Below are 16,189 nucleotides of genomic sequence, written 5' to 3' on the forward strand. Positions count from 1 at the left end.
GCACTTAGTCATTTCCGTTATTTTTAAATAACATACATAAACATCACAACCATATATATATACACACACAAGTGTGTATAGGTATTTATTCCTGTAACTCTTAAGCCATCATCATCATTTGAGACTTGTTCATTAAGTACTATATGGTACTCTATGTAATGCCACTATGTATTGATTCATATCCTTGTTGATGGCCATTTAGGAGAATCCCAAATTTATATTACCAATGTTGAAATGTATATGTTCCATTCCACTTCAGGCTTTTGTTGGTTTATTGGAGATAAGAGTCTAATGGACATTTCTGCCTGTCCTACTTTCAAACTGTGATCCACAGAGCTCAGCCTCCTGAGAAGATAGGATTACAGGTGTGAGCCACCAGTGCCTGGCTTATAACATTTCTTGGTAACTATGTCAATCTGTTTTTCAGTTCTGCTCATCTCCTTCCTCTGAGATATGTATGAGATACGTGTTAAGGCAAGTAGTGTGGATAATTGGCCATGTTCTTATGGCCATACACAGATGGCTTCAGAGACAGTGATTGATAATGTCTCCTCTGCTTGACCTATTTTTTGTTGTTTGGCATTTAAATATAGCATGGTTTTATTCTGTGATTGCTCCTTCCTTCAATCTTTCTCTTCTTCTGCCTTTGATCATGAGCCTAGTTTTAATTTAAAGTTATTCATCTCTTATGTGTACATGTTCATTGTTCTTTTTATGAAAATAAAGGTATTTTTAAAATAGCATATGAGCTCATATCTACCACACTATAGAACCCTTGGAATGTTTTCTTCTAATCTTCCTTTTTAGAGTTCTTGTTATATTTATATATTTAAACCTATGACCCCCCATGGAGAAAGGATTGTGTCTTTGGTATTGTTTCTGATCTCTCAGGATTCATTTGTACAGATGCAAATATGGGACAGATCATCATGACATCTAACATCTCCGTTCCTGGTCACAGTTGGTCCATTTCCTCTTGAGAACAGATTACAGAAGGTCAAGTCCACATCTAGTTGTGTAGTGGGAAAGTTTGCCTGAGTGTGGTATCATACCTCAGTCAGAGCCACACATATTCATCAGCACCAAACCTTAGGACCCTTCCTGGGACCTCAGTGAGAAGCTCCTCTCTGCAGCCATGTTCCTCGTTGCCCTAGGACTACTAATGCCGGTAGCCATAGCTGAATCTCTTATTGGCCTGGTTGGAAATGGAATCCTTGTGGTGTGGAGTGTTGGAGAATGGATCAGGAAAGTCAAGGGGTCCTCATATAACCTCGTAGTCCTGGGTCTGGCTGGTTGCCGGTTTCTCCTGCAGTGGATGATTATGCTGGACTTAAGCCTGCTTCCATATGTCCAAAATTCTTTTTGGATTCTCTATGCCAATATTCTCTGGTCTGTGATAAGCCAAGCCAGCCTCTGGTTTGCTGCTTTCCTCAGTGTCGTCTATTGTAAGAAGATCACAACCTTCCAACATCCTGCTTATCTGTGGCTGAAGCAGAGGGTCTGTAGCTTGAGTCTTTGTTGCATCCTGGGGCACTTGATAATAAATTTGGTACTTCTAGTTGACCTCAAATCCTCCGGTCTTTCCCTTGCAAACAAGAGCATTGAAAACTTCTTTTCAAGATGGCAGAATCGTTCTTTATTTCACCTGACTTCAGGAAGTGGGCTGCCTTTGGGGATGCTTCTTGCTTCCTCTGGGATGCTGATTGTCTCTCTGTATCGACACCACAGGAAGATGTGCGTCCACACAGCTGGCAGGAGAGATGCTCGGGCCCAGGCCCACGTCACTGCCCTGAAGTCCTTGGGCTGCTTCCTTATGCTTCACCTGGTTTATATCCTGGCTAGCCCCTTCTCTTTCACCTCCGACTACTTACCTGCTGAACTCACCAGGGTCTTAATCTCAGAGACAGTCATGGCTGCCTACCCTTCTCTTCATTCTGTCATCCTGATCTTGGGCATGCCTAAGGTGAAGCAGACTTGCCAGAAAACCTTGTGGAGGATAGCATGTGCTTGGAGAACCTGGGGTACATGATCCAGGGAGAAAGGTGGTGTCAAGATAGTCTTTAGAGACATTCTTCTGATCGCTCCCTAGGAAGGTGCTAATTTTATGTTGTTTAATATTTTTCTTCCTAACGGTATATGTAGAAAAAAAGAACATGAATCCACGCTAAGAGAGGCAACAGGGAATGGGGGGTGGGGATAAAAGAGGGTGAGGAATTTTGAAAGAGAGTAATACATTTTGAAAGAGAATAACTATGGTCAAATATTTTGCTTTTAACTATGAAAATTAAACAAGAAAACCCGTTGAAATTGTTTGGGGAAGGGGGGAAGGAGAGAAGGGAGGGAAGAAGAGTGATAGGGTGAGATTGGTTATAATATATTGTAAGCATGTGTGGGAATGTAGAATGAAACTCCCTCCTTTATATAATGATGTAGGAAGAATTTTTAAAAAGAATTTTCTTCTCCAACATCAGTTCAATGAATGGGCATCAGAAAAAATAAAATAAAAGCAAATATTAATTTTTGCAATGCAAATTGAATTGTTTAAATGTATTATAGAGATCAAGATGGGATTTTACATTATATAGATTTTATTTTAACATTTTATTTCTGTCCATATTTAGTAACTCATTTCACTTTTATATATACACAGATTGCATTTATTATTATAGAAAATTGAGATTCAGAACAATTAGTATGATCATTAATTTTTATGAAATGTCATCTATCCCTTAATATTAGTAACTTTAAGCTTTTGAAAAAGAGTATGAAATAATTTTCGCATTTCTCCACGTTAGTAGATCTAGTTATCTAACTGGAAACAAAACATATTTATATTCTGGAAATTTCTTTTGAGTCCTAGACTTTTCAGAACAAAGGTCATTTAGCCACTATGATCTATATTAGACAAAATGAGGTGAAGTTTCTTGATTTTACTCTCAAAAAGAACATTGCTTGTAAGGAGGTGATGCCTTATGCTCTATCATCAGTTATCCATCCTCACTTACCAGTCTAGGCCTTTCCACAACCAGAGTTTGAGTTTGAGTTTACCAGGTCTTTGAGCTGGATGCAGGTCACCTGGAATGTATAGTCCATAGCAGCGGAGACGTTGTGGCTTTGTTCTTTCCTATGTCTCTGATGACTGGAACACTATAAATAGCACAATAGATACCTAAAGAATATTTTTTAAGTGACTGAGTAACTCTGCTAACTATTCTTTTTTTTGGGGGGGGAGGGTCTGGTTGTGGGGCCTGAACTCTGGGCCTGGGCGCTGTCCATCAGCTCTTCAGCTCAAGGCTAGCGCTCTACCACTTGAGCCATAGCACCACTTCTGGCTTTTTTTCTTTTTGCTTATGTGGTGCTGGGGAATCAAACCCAGGGCCTTATGCATGCAAGGCAAGCGCTCTACCACTGAGCCACCTTCTCAGCCCCTCTGCTAACTATTCTTAAAACTACTCTTTACATTATAAATTAAAAAGCTGAGCCGAGCACCAGTGGCTCACACCTGTAATCCTGACTACTCAGGAGGCTGAGGTTTGAGGATTATGGCTTGAAGCCAACCCAGGCAGGAAAAAATCTGCGACTTATCGCCAGTTAACCACCAAAAAGCTGGAATTGGAGTTATGTTCAAGTGGTAGAGTGTTAGTCTTTAGTAAAAGCAGCTCAGTGTCCAGGCCTTGAGTTCAAGCTCCAGGACTGGCACAGGAAGAAAAGTTGAAGCCCAGAAGAGGCAGAGGCCTGCCTAGCATTTCATGTAGAGTCTGTGGCTGTGCTGGGTCCACTGCTGCTGTACAATTTAGATCTAGTCATCTTTTCTTTCAGAAACAATATGTTTAGCATTACTAGAGCTTGAACTCAAGCCTCACATTCAGCATGTTTACTTAACTGGTGCTCTACTACTTGAGCCTTTTCTCCACCCCTACTTTTTTGCTAATTAATTGTGAATAGAGTCTTATGGACTTTCTCACCCTCTCCCCCCATCCCCTGGGCTGACTTTGAACCATGATCTTCTGAGTCTTAGTATCCTGACCTGATCATAGGTATGAGCCACCTATGCTATGTCCTACTAGTTTGAACATACATTTAAAAAATCAGTTCTAGGAGAGCTGGAATCTAAAAGACAGTACTCAGTGCCCTGTATATATTTTGGGGGAGGGGGAAGCACAATTTGAGATAAGATCTCTCTGTGTAGCTCAGGCTTTTTTGAATTTACAATCCTCCTACTTTAGCCTCCCAAGGGCCGGGATTATGGGCATGTATCACCATACCTTTCTACTCTCAACATTTTTTTCCACATCTTATCAAACATGCCAAGCTACTTTAATTAATCTACTCTTTCTAAACTTAACTCTATTTACCTAAATCTGTGAAAATGGTAATACAAGTCACACAGTTCAAGAGAGATGGCTCCAATCATGTCACTGTGGGTCCCTGGGTGTCAGGGACCATCTTTTGTCTTGGGAATGATAATATCCATTCTTGTTAAATAAAATAGTACTTCTTTGTTTTTAGAAGTAGGCTGTCCATCAAGCCATTTCTATTTAATAGTGATGTTTTTAAGTGATTATATTCATAAAAGTAGTGCATGTATATTGGGCTTTGCATCTTATTGGGAGTGCTTCTGTATAGTCCATGATCTCATTTGATTTAATCGCACCAGTGTCGCCCCACCCTCATTGTATAGCTGCCCAAACTGTTGTAATGATTTACTCAGCACCATCCGTTGGTAAATGGTACAGATGGAACAGTCCCAGGTTTTTGTTTTTTGACTCAAGGAGGTTTTGCACTTTTTCCAGCAACCTAGTTGTAAGTCATTTTCAAACTTGTTAGCCATCATAGTAGGATGATGTGGAATGCAAGTTTATGAGCATTTTTAAATGCAGGAAATAGTAAATCTTATATTGTTAATATGCCTGGGGACTAAGATCTCAACTCAGAACAGATGAAAGTTTGTATGATTTACTTTTCTTATGCACGTAACAATGCGTGGGAAATGGAACCATCTTAATATCCATTAATGCATGAAAGGAGAAAGACAATGTAGTGTAAATATAAAATTGAATATTATTCAGTTTGAAGAAGAAAATAAACTGTCATTTGTAAAAACAAGGAAGAATCTAGAGGATATTATGCTAAGCAAAATAGAGTAGGTGATTGTGACAATCATTTCACAGTGTATATGTACCTATCCAAATGTCACATAATTTTCATTTGCCAAGTATACCTCAGTAAGACTGAGTGAAGGCTTATGGTTTCCAAGTATCTTCTGGGATTTGATTTCCTTCTCCGGTAAATGATTTTGCTTTTGACAGGTGTGAGGCTGCTTTGTGTTTCAGCCAGAAAACAAATCTGAAGGCAAATCTGTGTTCCATGTAACTAAATCTTTTAGAATTTGCATTCTCAGAGTTGCAGCTGTGTGCGTGTGTATGTGCATGTGTGTATGTGTGTGTGTGTGCGTGCATGCATGCGTGTGTGTGTGTGCATGTATGCATTACTAGCTTTCTTGGGCACTACTTTGATGGTGTGGTTTAGATGTCTGAAGTCATAAAAATGTAACATGTGAGCCAGACTACACATGACATAAGCCAAACAAAGCTGTGGAGAAAGAACAGCAGCACTTCCTGTTGCCCTCACTGCTGTCCCACTGCCTGGATTCAGCCATCTCCTGTACTCTTAGGTTGATGGTGGTTGTCCTTTTTACAACTTAAATAATAAAAATTTACTTCTGTGACTTGCTTAATCAATACCTGAACAGTAGCTTTAAGTCAGATTCAACAAAGTTAGAGGATTATGTCACTTCACTCTAAATCCATTCAGTTTTGTTAAGTGCAATCAGTTTTATTTTTGCCATTCCTCCCAGCATTCATTTCATAATATGTTTTCAGCTTTATCTTTTGAACCATAATGTTTGATACTTGCCTGTAGAGTCTTGCTGTGTAGATGGAAGAAATCAGGCCTTCAGTTTGCCTGTACTTCTCTCATATTCTGAATTCAGTCACCTGTTGTGTCTGTGGGAAGGCTCAGGAATCAGACTGAGAATCAGATTCAGAAGAGGTTAGAGTAGTCACACTAGAGGGGCTGGTGCTGGCCCCACCCCTCACATATCCTTTCCCACTTCGTGTTCTTGATGCCGCCTGCCTCTGTGAATGTGTCTCTGAATTGTTCCCCCAAGGCCCCAAATCCTGGGTGGAGTAGCTGATTAGATGATTCTAGGTGATTTACCTAGAAAATAGGAAAGCTGGAGGTTGGCTAGAAAAATTCTCTCAGAATGTACGAGGAAGCATACAGACATGGGAAATGTGGAAGCAAAGCAAAGTGGTATACAGAGATAAAAGGGTAACTATCTGTATAATTGGAGTTCCAGAAGATGGAAAAAAACAAAAAGAAGTAATGAAACATTTGAAAAACTAGCGACCACGAATTGCATTGAGTTTAAGATTAAGACAACCGAGCTGGTAAGGTGGCTCAGTGGTAGAATGCTTGCCTTGCTTGCATGAGGCCCTGGGTTCAATTCCTCAGCACCACATAAGCAGAAAAGGCCAGAAGTGGTGCTCTGGCTCAGGTGGTAGAGCGCTAGCCTTGAGCTGAAAAGCTCAGGGACAGTGCCCAGGCCCAGAGTTGAGGCCCCACAACCAGATCTCCCCACCAAAAAAAATATTAATACAACCTTGAGCCAGAGGTCTCAAAGAGAGGACATATGAGCTGGAGAGAGCCCAGCACACGTAAGCACATTAGAGAAGAATGAGAATATCAAATACAAAAGGGAATTTTGTAAAACTTTGAGAAAGGGAAGGCTGTGAATTAGATTTAAGCCAGCTGTGGTGGTGCATGCCTATAATCCCACTGCTTGGGAGACTGAGGCAGGAAAATTGCATTTTGAGGCCAGCCTGGGCTACACAGTAAGACCTTGCCTTTTACAAAAATATAATAAGTGTACATTTTCGCCGGAGTGTAGAATTAAGACTTTTTCTTACATTTATTTTTGTAAATATTTTATTTTTAGTACTATTTTTTCTGGCTAGCAATATATTTTGTAGATATGCAGTGCTAATTATAAAAATGTCAATTTTTTCAGGAGTTTGAGTATCATGAAATTGGTGATCAAATTGTGAAATATTTGAATAAAGGAAAAAAATTAAACTCTCAAGTAGTTTGGAAGACTTCAGTGTCACATTTAAAACTGAATTAAAGATGATGATGTTGCAGTAATTGGAAATGATCCCGGGTGGATAGATTCAACTTGACCTGGCTGAAGTCATCTTGAGTCTTAACTATCATGACCACACAGAGTAAGCTGGATTGGTTTTCCCTGAATGACTTCCCAGCATACTGGAAATCAGTAATAAAATTAATAATAATAACCATTAGAGTGGTATGTAGAGCTTTATAACCAGATAGTAGTGCTTTTAGCTCCAGAAGCTTGCCCAGAGCCTTTGTTATTAACTTAAAATGGACATGTGTGTGGCAGATCAGATAAAATCGCTTTTGTCTTATTATATATTCTTCTGCATCTAACCCCAAGTCTGGGGATCTCCTTGTTCTGGCTTCTGCCAGTAAACTGTACTCCTAATAAATTGTACTCTGTGTAGTCCTCAACCTGCCTGCTTCTTTCCTTTTATCTCTCTATAACCTGGAGTTGGTTCTCCCACACCGAGGCCAGGTTGTTTTGTAACAGGAGGAAGAAGCAGAGAATACAACTGTCAGTGCTACAAAATTTATTAGAATGTAGGAAAAGGAAATATAAACCAAGCATTCCACGTGAAAGCAGAATCCAGCAATGGCAACTTTCTCTCAAGTAATGGAAAGGCTTAGCAACAGATGCACATCTTAAGAATGAAGCTGAATGCTTTACTTCAATGGTTTTCTTTAGTGACAATGGCTGGAGTAATTCTACACAACCACTGGTGAAATGGAATCAAAATTAGAGGGTGTGAAAATATTCTCCCTGTGCGCTTTCATTTCCCCCTGACATTCTTTTGTATTCAAACTCATTCCACAGAGCTAGGAAGTAATACCAAGGGGAAGCTGATGTACTGAGAAATGCCATTTTGGGGGGACGTAGGAGAGGGTTTGCAGGGGGCTGTTAGGAAATACCAAGAAACCTAATGGGTATGAAACTTCTCAGAGAAATGAAATACCATGGGTTTATATATTCAATGAATAAACAATAGCAGTTTTAGCTCGGTGCTGGTGGCTCATGTCTGTAATCCTAGCTATTCAGGAGGCTGAGATAGGAGGATTGTGTTCGAAGCCAGCCTGGGCAGGAAAGTCTGTGAGACTCATCTTCAGTTTATCACAGAAAAAGCTGGAGGTGGAGCTGCAGCTCATAGTGGTAGAGAGCTAGCTTTGAACAAAAGGAGCTTAGGTGTAGCCCAGGCCCTGAGGTCAAGCTTGAGGACCAGCAGAAAAAAAAATAGTTTTATGTATTTACAAGTGCTTTACTTTTAATGGTACTGTAGCAAATTACCACAACCAGCTTACAAGACAAATTCATTTTACTATACTATAGCTGTAAAGTTCTTCCCTGGGGCTTCTTTAATGAGGGCACATTCTCTACTCTTTAGGACTCTATCCGTATGACCTAATCACCTACAAGGTTCCTACCTTGTAGGGGATTGAGTGTCAACCAATGGCTTTTAGGGGATGTGCACATCTAGAGTATAGTGGTACCAGGATTTTTTTCTCAACCATAGAACTGATGCTGCTTTTCTTCAAGCTTGGTTAGGGCTTCCTGCATGGCTCAGGCTTGTTTTTACCCTGTGCCTCATCTGAGACGTGTGTCTCCAGCTCTGCTGCTGCTCTGGGTGGCTGTCCTCCCTTGGTTGGTGGTGGCATCTGGCTGTAGAGCTACAAGGCTCCTTTTTGGATTTGATTCACAGTTGTCACTGTCGTGGAGTTTCAGACTTCTCACTCTTCTTCTGATCTCTCTCTGTAGAATACTACAATCTGAGGGCAGCTCAGCTATGGAAAAGGTAAGGGACATGCGGGGCCTTAGCCACAGTGATAGCTTAAACTGCTTTGGATGATAGATAGAGGGGCGGCAGGAAATAGAGCCAACAGCCCTTCAGAGGTCATTTATTCTCCCGTTATCTGAAGGCTGAAAGCATGGGGCTCAGATGCTGATGTTTTGGCATTCTGTTCTAAGCTCTGATAACTGCCAGTTTTCGGTACTGTTTAACATCAGATTTCCTCCTTTATAAAGGTAAAAGAATGTCCAAGTTTTTTAATGAGCATTATTTGTGATAACAAATATATCCCAATGTAGTGTCATAACACCTCTGCATGTCATTATAGTGTGTGTGGTGGGCACAGACACAAATAAAGAGACACAGACTGCCAGGGTGCTGCACCCGAAGAGTCCTGCTTGATTTTATTTTGCGAAGATGGGCTTGTGTACTCAGTAGCAGTGGGATGCAGAGGGAGAAGTAGGGTGCTACTTTTCCTTGTCCTTAGTGGTGTTCTCAATCCAGGATATGTATCTATGGACATTGGTGTAGATGCCGACGTCCCCTCCCATGAAGTGTCCAACTTCGATTCCCTGGAGCTGGTTGTTACAGATGACAGTAGCAACTGCCACCTCCTACCAGACAGGAGGGAGGGAGAGAGAAGGAGGAAGAGAGAAAAGAGAGTGTTAAATCATCCCCGTCTAGGAATCCTCCTCAGTCCTGGCCTTAGTTGAGCTCCCTGGAGAAACAGTGTGCTTGGTTGGGAACACTGTACTGAACTGGGGGACAGGAAGCTTGGGTCTTTTCGCTAGCCTTGCTCTAACCAGCTTCTCTAGAAATCATATGTCAAATGAATCAAATCCCAATTATTTGAACTGATGAAGTCGATCCCAACTTGTGAGAAAGTGTGAGTTTTTTGTGAATTTTTTGATTCATTTTTATTGATTTTTATTTTTCTTTCTAAACTAGAGACAATTTGAGTTGGATGGAGAAAAATGTGAGATGGTAGAACTATTGAAAGCTGGCAGGTCTGTTTGGATCTCAGCCTTTCCTGTTTCTGGTGGTATCAGGTAAATTCAGTAGCTAAAGAGTGCTTGACCCATTTAGCTATGCAACAGTGCACCCTGATTCCTTGCAGATTTTGATTTTTTAAAAGCAGTGCCCTTTGTTCCTGTATTTTGCTTGTAGTTGTAGGACTTGTAGCAAAGTCTTATGGATGGGAGGTAATATACTTAATGAAGCTACCTGGTAAGGAGTCTGCACATCTGAAGAAATGTTAAATGTCTTTGCTCTGGCCTTGACAAATTCTTAAAAAATATTTATAAATTAGAGACATTTTGTAGCATGGTTCATTAACTGGACACATCTAAGCAAATGAACACTGATTGCAGAGAAAAAATTACCCCCAAAATTCGGCTGAATACTTTGACGAATTTAATGCATAGGGAATTCCTGTGGGTTCTTCCTTGTTCTGTTTTCTGGCATTCTGCATCGGTCATCACGGGGGCTTCTAGGTTCTGTCTGAGGTCAGGATGTCTGCCTGAGGGAAGATGGAGAAAAATCAGTTCTGTTCATATTGCTCTTTAAGTTCTCACCCCCACCTTGTTTCAATGGGTCTTTTTATGTATACACATAAAGAAAATAAGGAATGAGAAAAGGGAACTATGAACTTGAGCATAGTTACGGGAGTTAATCCTAAGGATTGTGAAGTAGCCATTAGGTGTCTTTGTAATATAGTTTCCTTTCTCCTTTGTGTCTACTCTTGGAGGAAGAAGAAGTGATCTATCTCAAGCTCTCCTTGATGTCCTTTATGTAGGAAATGAACATGTGTGAAAAATCAGGTCACAGTCTCCTTAATATGAATGGTGCCTCTGAGAATTAGGAATGGTCTGGCCTCTGTACAGAGTCATATGGCCTGCTGCAGGTAGAGCCACTACCTGCTAAAGCTCCAAAGCATCAGCAGAACAGTAGAAACTCTGGGAGTGGAAGAACATTGGATTTTTGGGCATGTCTCCTTTTGCTAGCTGCACACCTGTGGCTTCTCCCATGGGTCTTTACCCATTCCTCTTTCCTCTTTTCTCCTAGCTCTGAGGACACGGATGTTCCTCTTCAAGCATAGCGGATGACATTAATTTACTGTGGGAAGAGTACTTACCACTGTTTTCCTGGCTCCAGTCGATACCTGAGAGCATGCAGACAGTGCCTGGCTGGACATCACTAGAGGCAATGGGAATGGTTTGGACTTTGTGGTTGAGGACGGCAGGATTAGCCAGCCTGATGAGCATGAGGTCATCCTGGGGCGCTGTGTGGCTGGAGTTCCAGTAACGGATGATCTGGATGGGGCTAATGGTCTGCTCTGTCCCATCTCTGATTCTGCTCTTGAAATTTCCTAGCATCACCTTCAGATTTCTGGAGGGAGAAGGGGTTAGAAGTATACACCATGATCACATTATCACCACCACCACCACCATTATCATCACTAAGATCAGATACTGTAGTGACTGCTTTATCTAGTTTATTTCATCTATTCATAATGAGTCTGTGCAGTGATTCTGTATTTATTCCTATTTTACAGATGAAGTCATAGAAGCACATATACATACATGGTGGAATCCTTTGAATACCATGTTTTAATGTGTTGTTCCTAAGTAGTCAAGGTGAAAATAACACATGCCAAAGAAATAGATTTTTCCATCATCTCCCCATCTCACCTACCCAGGTCAGGAAATTTCCATTTCAGTGAAAATGGAGGAATAGAAAGATCTGTTAGGTATTTTCTGATTTTTCACTAAATTCACTGTCCTGCCTGTATTCTGCTCTACACTTTTGGACAGTGACATGGGAATTAAACCAATGGGCTGTGGCTTCTGATTGGAAGTGCCAGTGGCGGGTGGAAGGAGAGGATGAGTTCAGGGTATTTATCCTCCCTCTGCCTTGCGTTGCTGCAACTCTGCCTGTGTCCCTTGACAGAGGATACTTTTTACATGAGAGCATCTCTTCAGAGAAGTGCCTCCCTCTTTCCAATGAAGCCACTCTATTCCTTCCTTTCCTTTTGCTTTGTTAGGCATAGGGATGGTCACTGCATTTTCCCAATATTAGCTTTAGGAACACAAAACGAATCTTTATTTTTTCTGGTAATGTCTCCATCCTTTTCCAATTACTTCCGGAAAAAGAAAAAGTACACTCAGTTGAGTGTACTCTCAGTTACTGTGGGGCCCTCCACTGATAAAATGCAATTGTATCTCAGGAGGGGGAGTGCTGAGAAAGGGAGGTGAGGCAGGAGGGTAGGGTCTAGGGGCTCTCAATAGTAGCTGGCTGTGTCTTTAGGCGAAGGACTCTGCTGCACACTGCAAGCAGGATCCCTGCTCTGACCTTTACTGTTTCCTGATGATGATAACAAAAATATTTTTAGACAAATATGTTTTTAGCAAATGTGCTTTGGGGAGAAACTTTCCCCTACTGAGAATCACTGGATTAGATTAAGATGATGATACTCAGTACTTACGGTAAATAGCAGTGAGCTGGGGCCAGAACCCAGCTGGTTTTGATGAGCACCCCCACACACGGGTTGAAGTGGGACTTAAGGTAAACCAAATAGGGAGCAGGGTCTTCCTTCTGCACAGATGATTGGGTGACAAAAGATGTCCCTGAAAATATGAATAATGTTCTTAGTATAGAGTGTTAGAACAAATAAGACAATAGTTTCTCAGTTGAAATAGAATATGGAGAATTTTAAAGTAGTAGTCCATTCATTAGGAACTGTGAATATATTTGACATTTTCCTAAAAATAGATGAAGTAAATGATATTATTACCCCTAATATTTATAATCATTTTGGTTAGTATCATAATATTTAATCTAGGAAAGGATATAATAAGGCTCATTTTACTGCTTGTAAATTGATTATTTTCTTGAAAAGCAATTTAGAAACAGGCATTAGGAACAGTACTGGATTTAACCAGGCTCTGATGACTCATGCCTGTAATGTTAGCTACTGAATAGCCTAAGATCTCAGAATTGAAGGTTCAAAGCCAGCCCAGGAAGGAAAGTATATGAGATTCTTATTTCCAGTTAACCAAAAACATGCCAAAATCGAGCTGTGGCTAGCCTTGAGCTAAAGAGGTCAGGGACAGTGTTCAAGCCCTGAAGTCAAGCCCCAGTGCCAGAACACACAGGAATTGAAATAGTAGTGGACTTGCAAATTTTGAGATTTTCTGAATGTCAGTATGTATTCCTGGCTATGGAAGCATTGTCTGAGTATGTGATTATTTCAGAGCCTCTGCTTTGAGAGCATTTTTTCATTTGTGACTTTGTATTAATTTTTTAGCTTAAGTAGTTGTACAAAGGAGTTTATCTTAAAAATGTTGGTTAATTTTGTAAATCAATATCCCTAAAGTTGAAATCATTGGGATTTATATTTTTTATTTTGCTATTTATTTATTTTATCACTTAGGGTTATCTGAGGACATCTATTAAGAGTTAATAACTTGTTCCTACCTTGTGGCCTGATTCCCACAAATCCATCTAAAAGTAACAATTGAGGATAGACAAAAATAATAAGTAAACACGCTAATAGCACTTTTTATTGTAGCACAATATTGGAAGTGTAATTGACTGAAATGTGATTGTTGGACACTGAAATAGAGAAAATGTACTAACTTTGTAGAACATATTTATAGAACATTAAACAGTAAAATATTAATATTAAATTATAACAACCGTAATATGTACATATAATATGACTTAATTGTCTAAAAACAAGAATAAAGCACACAAAAACAAGTCAGGGAGTAAATTGAAAGTATTGACATACATTCAAGAAGTGAGATTATGACATATTTTTCCTACTTTAAATTTCCAAATTTTCCAATATAATCATATAACTTTATAATTGAAATATTTAGAAAAGAATTAGAAAATAAAGGCTTGTAGCATCAGAAATAAGATTCTGTTCTTGTCTGCTCTCAGCGCTTTTTTTGATCCTCTCAAGCCTGGGCTAATACTTCCCCTTATACAGATTTATTTAATCTTCATAACTCTACTGGGGGTAGTAAATACTTCCATTTGAATGAAGAAATCGTAGCACGGACGGGTTAACATGCCCACTGCTACACAGATAATTAACACAGTCTTGATGGGCTGGGGAAAAAGCCCAGTAGCAAATTCTGCAATCAGAAGAACATCATGGAAGGCAGGGACAACAGGAGCTAGGACCCGGTATTCGACTTCTTGTTTAAATCTTTGCAATTCCCCGAATTGTATGGCTTTGGAAGCAGAGAATAACAGAAGTCAGTATAGTTGACTGATATTCTGATCTGGCTCTCTGACCTTGGGACTATATTGGGACTTGAATAGATGGTGTGGAGGCCCATAACCTCTGGCATAACGAAGAGTGAGCACTCATTCTTGAGAGTTCTTCAAATCAAGTATGTGCCGTAACCTACCCCACAGCCTACCACTAGAAACAAAACAGTCTTCCTTGACTCTTCACACATCCACCCACCTGCCCCACACCACCTATTTGAAGTGCCTTACAGCACAGAGTAGAAGGTCTTACATACATACCAGCAAGGATAGTCAAGTAGAAAATAAATTTCATGGTGGTTCAGCCTTTCCCTGTGAGGTGTAGATGAGCAGTGTGTGGAGTTCTCAGCTCAGTTGTCTCCTTAGGGACATCAGAATCAGTGGGTATGGGCAGGTGTGGGCCCTACTGGAACCAGTGGGCATGGCCAGGCCTGGGGCACTACAGAGGTCAGTAAGTATGGGCAGGTGTGGGGGTATTATCAGAATCAATGGGTTTGGGCAAGGTGGGGATGGAGGCACTGGGTGGGATTGGAAAGCAGCTCTTGCATAAACAGGGAAGGGAAATGTCTCCAAGCAAGTAGGAGCCTGCTGTTTTCTAGGGAAGGCAGAGGACTGTGCCTCTGTTGGGGTATAACAGGCAAGGAAAAAAGGAGCTTAACCCTTAGACTCCTGGATCCAGACCCCTCTACCTGCTGCTCTTCCTAAATTAAGTGGAACGGCTTGAAGATAGGCTCAGTTATCTTCTCTGCAGAGTTTCAGAGGCAAAGACCACGAGGGAATAGAATTTCCCACCTTCATTCAAGGAGACAGTGTCCCTAATGTTTGCTCTGGCACCCTGATGGGTGCTTGTGCTCCTCCTGGCCCCTCCCATCTTTGTTACACTAGTTTACCTCCCTTTTAACCACTATTTCATCACTCAGTCAGCAGCAGCAGCAGCAGGGGGCTGTGCTGTCCTGATCATTGGCTTTGAACTAAGGCGACGAGGAAGTGAAAAGCATGCATGGAACAGTTAATTTTCTCCACAGCTGGGGAATGGTGCACATTCTAGACACCATTAGATCTAACATTGAATATGTGTTAGTGACAATTCAGAAGGGGATACTTCCAAGATTTCCCAACTTCAATAGAAAAATCACAGTCAGATTTGGATAATTGGTAGATTTTCTCAACTTTTCTTGCTAGAGCACACACTAAGGAGAAAAAGAGCAGTACAGTAAGAGCTAACAGTCATTGGGCACTTAGTGAATCCCAGATTCTGTCCCTTTTTTTAAAGTCAGTATGCAAATTCTGTATATATTACTGTGTATGCCTAATTGATTAATTTTTCTTTGGAATAATTGTAAATTGTATTGCACTTTTAGTTTGGTGTCTGTATGTTCATATACTGAAGTGTGATTTTTATGTCAATTTGTGAATCTTATATCCTTCAACCTTAGGTTGTGTGTGTGTTTGTTAGATTGTGTGTAGTAATCATCTATTTATCTATCTATCTATCTATCTATCTATCTATCTATCTATCTATCTATCTATCTATCTATCTATCTATCTATCCATCCATCCATTTATCTATCTATCTATCTATCTAGAGCAAGAGATAGAGATCCTTTCCATTTCTCTGTTGTCCCTGCCATATTACTAGAATGGCTAGAATTTACAATACTATACTGATTAAGTGAGACCATTGGACAGTGTTGCTTTGTTTCAGACTAGGAGGAAAGCATTCAACTTTTCACTATTAACTGATGTTACATGAAGTTTTTGTAGAAGTTTTTGTTGTTTTTGTTGTTAGTCATGGGGCTTAAACTCAGGGCTGGGTGCTGTCGCTCAAGGCTAGTGCTCTACCACTTTGAGCCAAAGCACCATTTCCAATTTTTTTGGGGGGTCCGGTCGTGGGGCCTGAATTCTGGGCCTGGGCACTGTCCTTCAGCTCAGCTCTTTAGCTC

General features: G+C 40.5%; 2 protein-coding genes across 2 annotated transcripts; one reads left to right on the top strand and one right to left on the bottom strand.

Moving 5' to 3' along the window:
• Positions 1 to 1,135: 1,135 nt before the first annotated feature.
• Tas2r5 (taste 2 receptor member 5) lies at positions 1,136 to 2,029 on the top strand. The gene has a single exon (XM_042677080.1). It carries the CDS (start codon positions 1,136 to 1,138, stop codon positions 2,027 to 2,029), a length of 894 nt encoding a protein of 297 aa, XP_042533014.1.
• A 7,401-nt stretch (positions 2,030 to 9,430) lies between these two features.
• Positions 9,431 to 14,541, bottom strand: Prss37 (serine protease 37). Its single transcript, XM_042677301.1, has 5 exons — positions 14,508 to 14,541; positions 12,448 to 12,589; positions 11,098 to 11,351; positions 10,346 to 10,482; positions 9,431 to 9,577 (listed from the first exon to the last, which is right to left on the bottom strand). The coding sequence occupies exons 1-5, from the start codon at positions 14,539 to 14,541 to the stop codon at positions 9,431 to 9,433; spliced, it is 714 nt and encodes a 237-aa protein (XP_042533235.1).
• Positions 14,542 to 16,189: the final 1,648 nt, after the last annotated feature.

Source organism: Dipodomys spectabilis, unplaced genomic scaffold (assembly GCF_019054845.1).
Source record: "Dipodomys spectabilis isolate Male_0828 unplaced genomic scaffold, ASM1905484v1 ptg000034l, whole genome shotgun sequence".
Lineage (NCBI taxonomy): Eukaryota > Metazoa > Chordata > Mammalia > Rodentia > Heteromyidae > Dipodomys > Dipodomys spectabilis.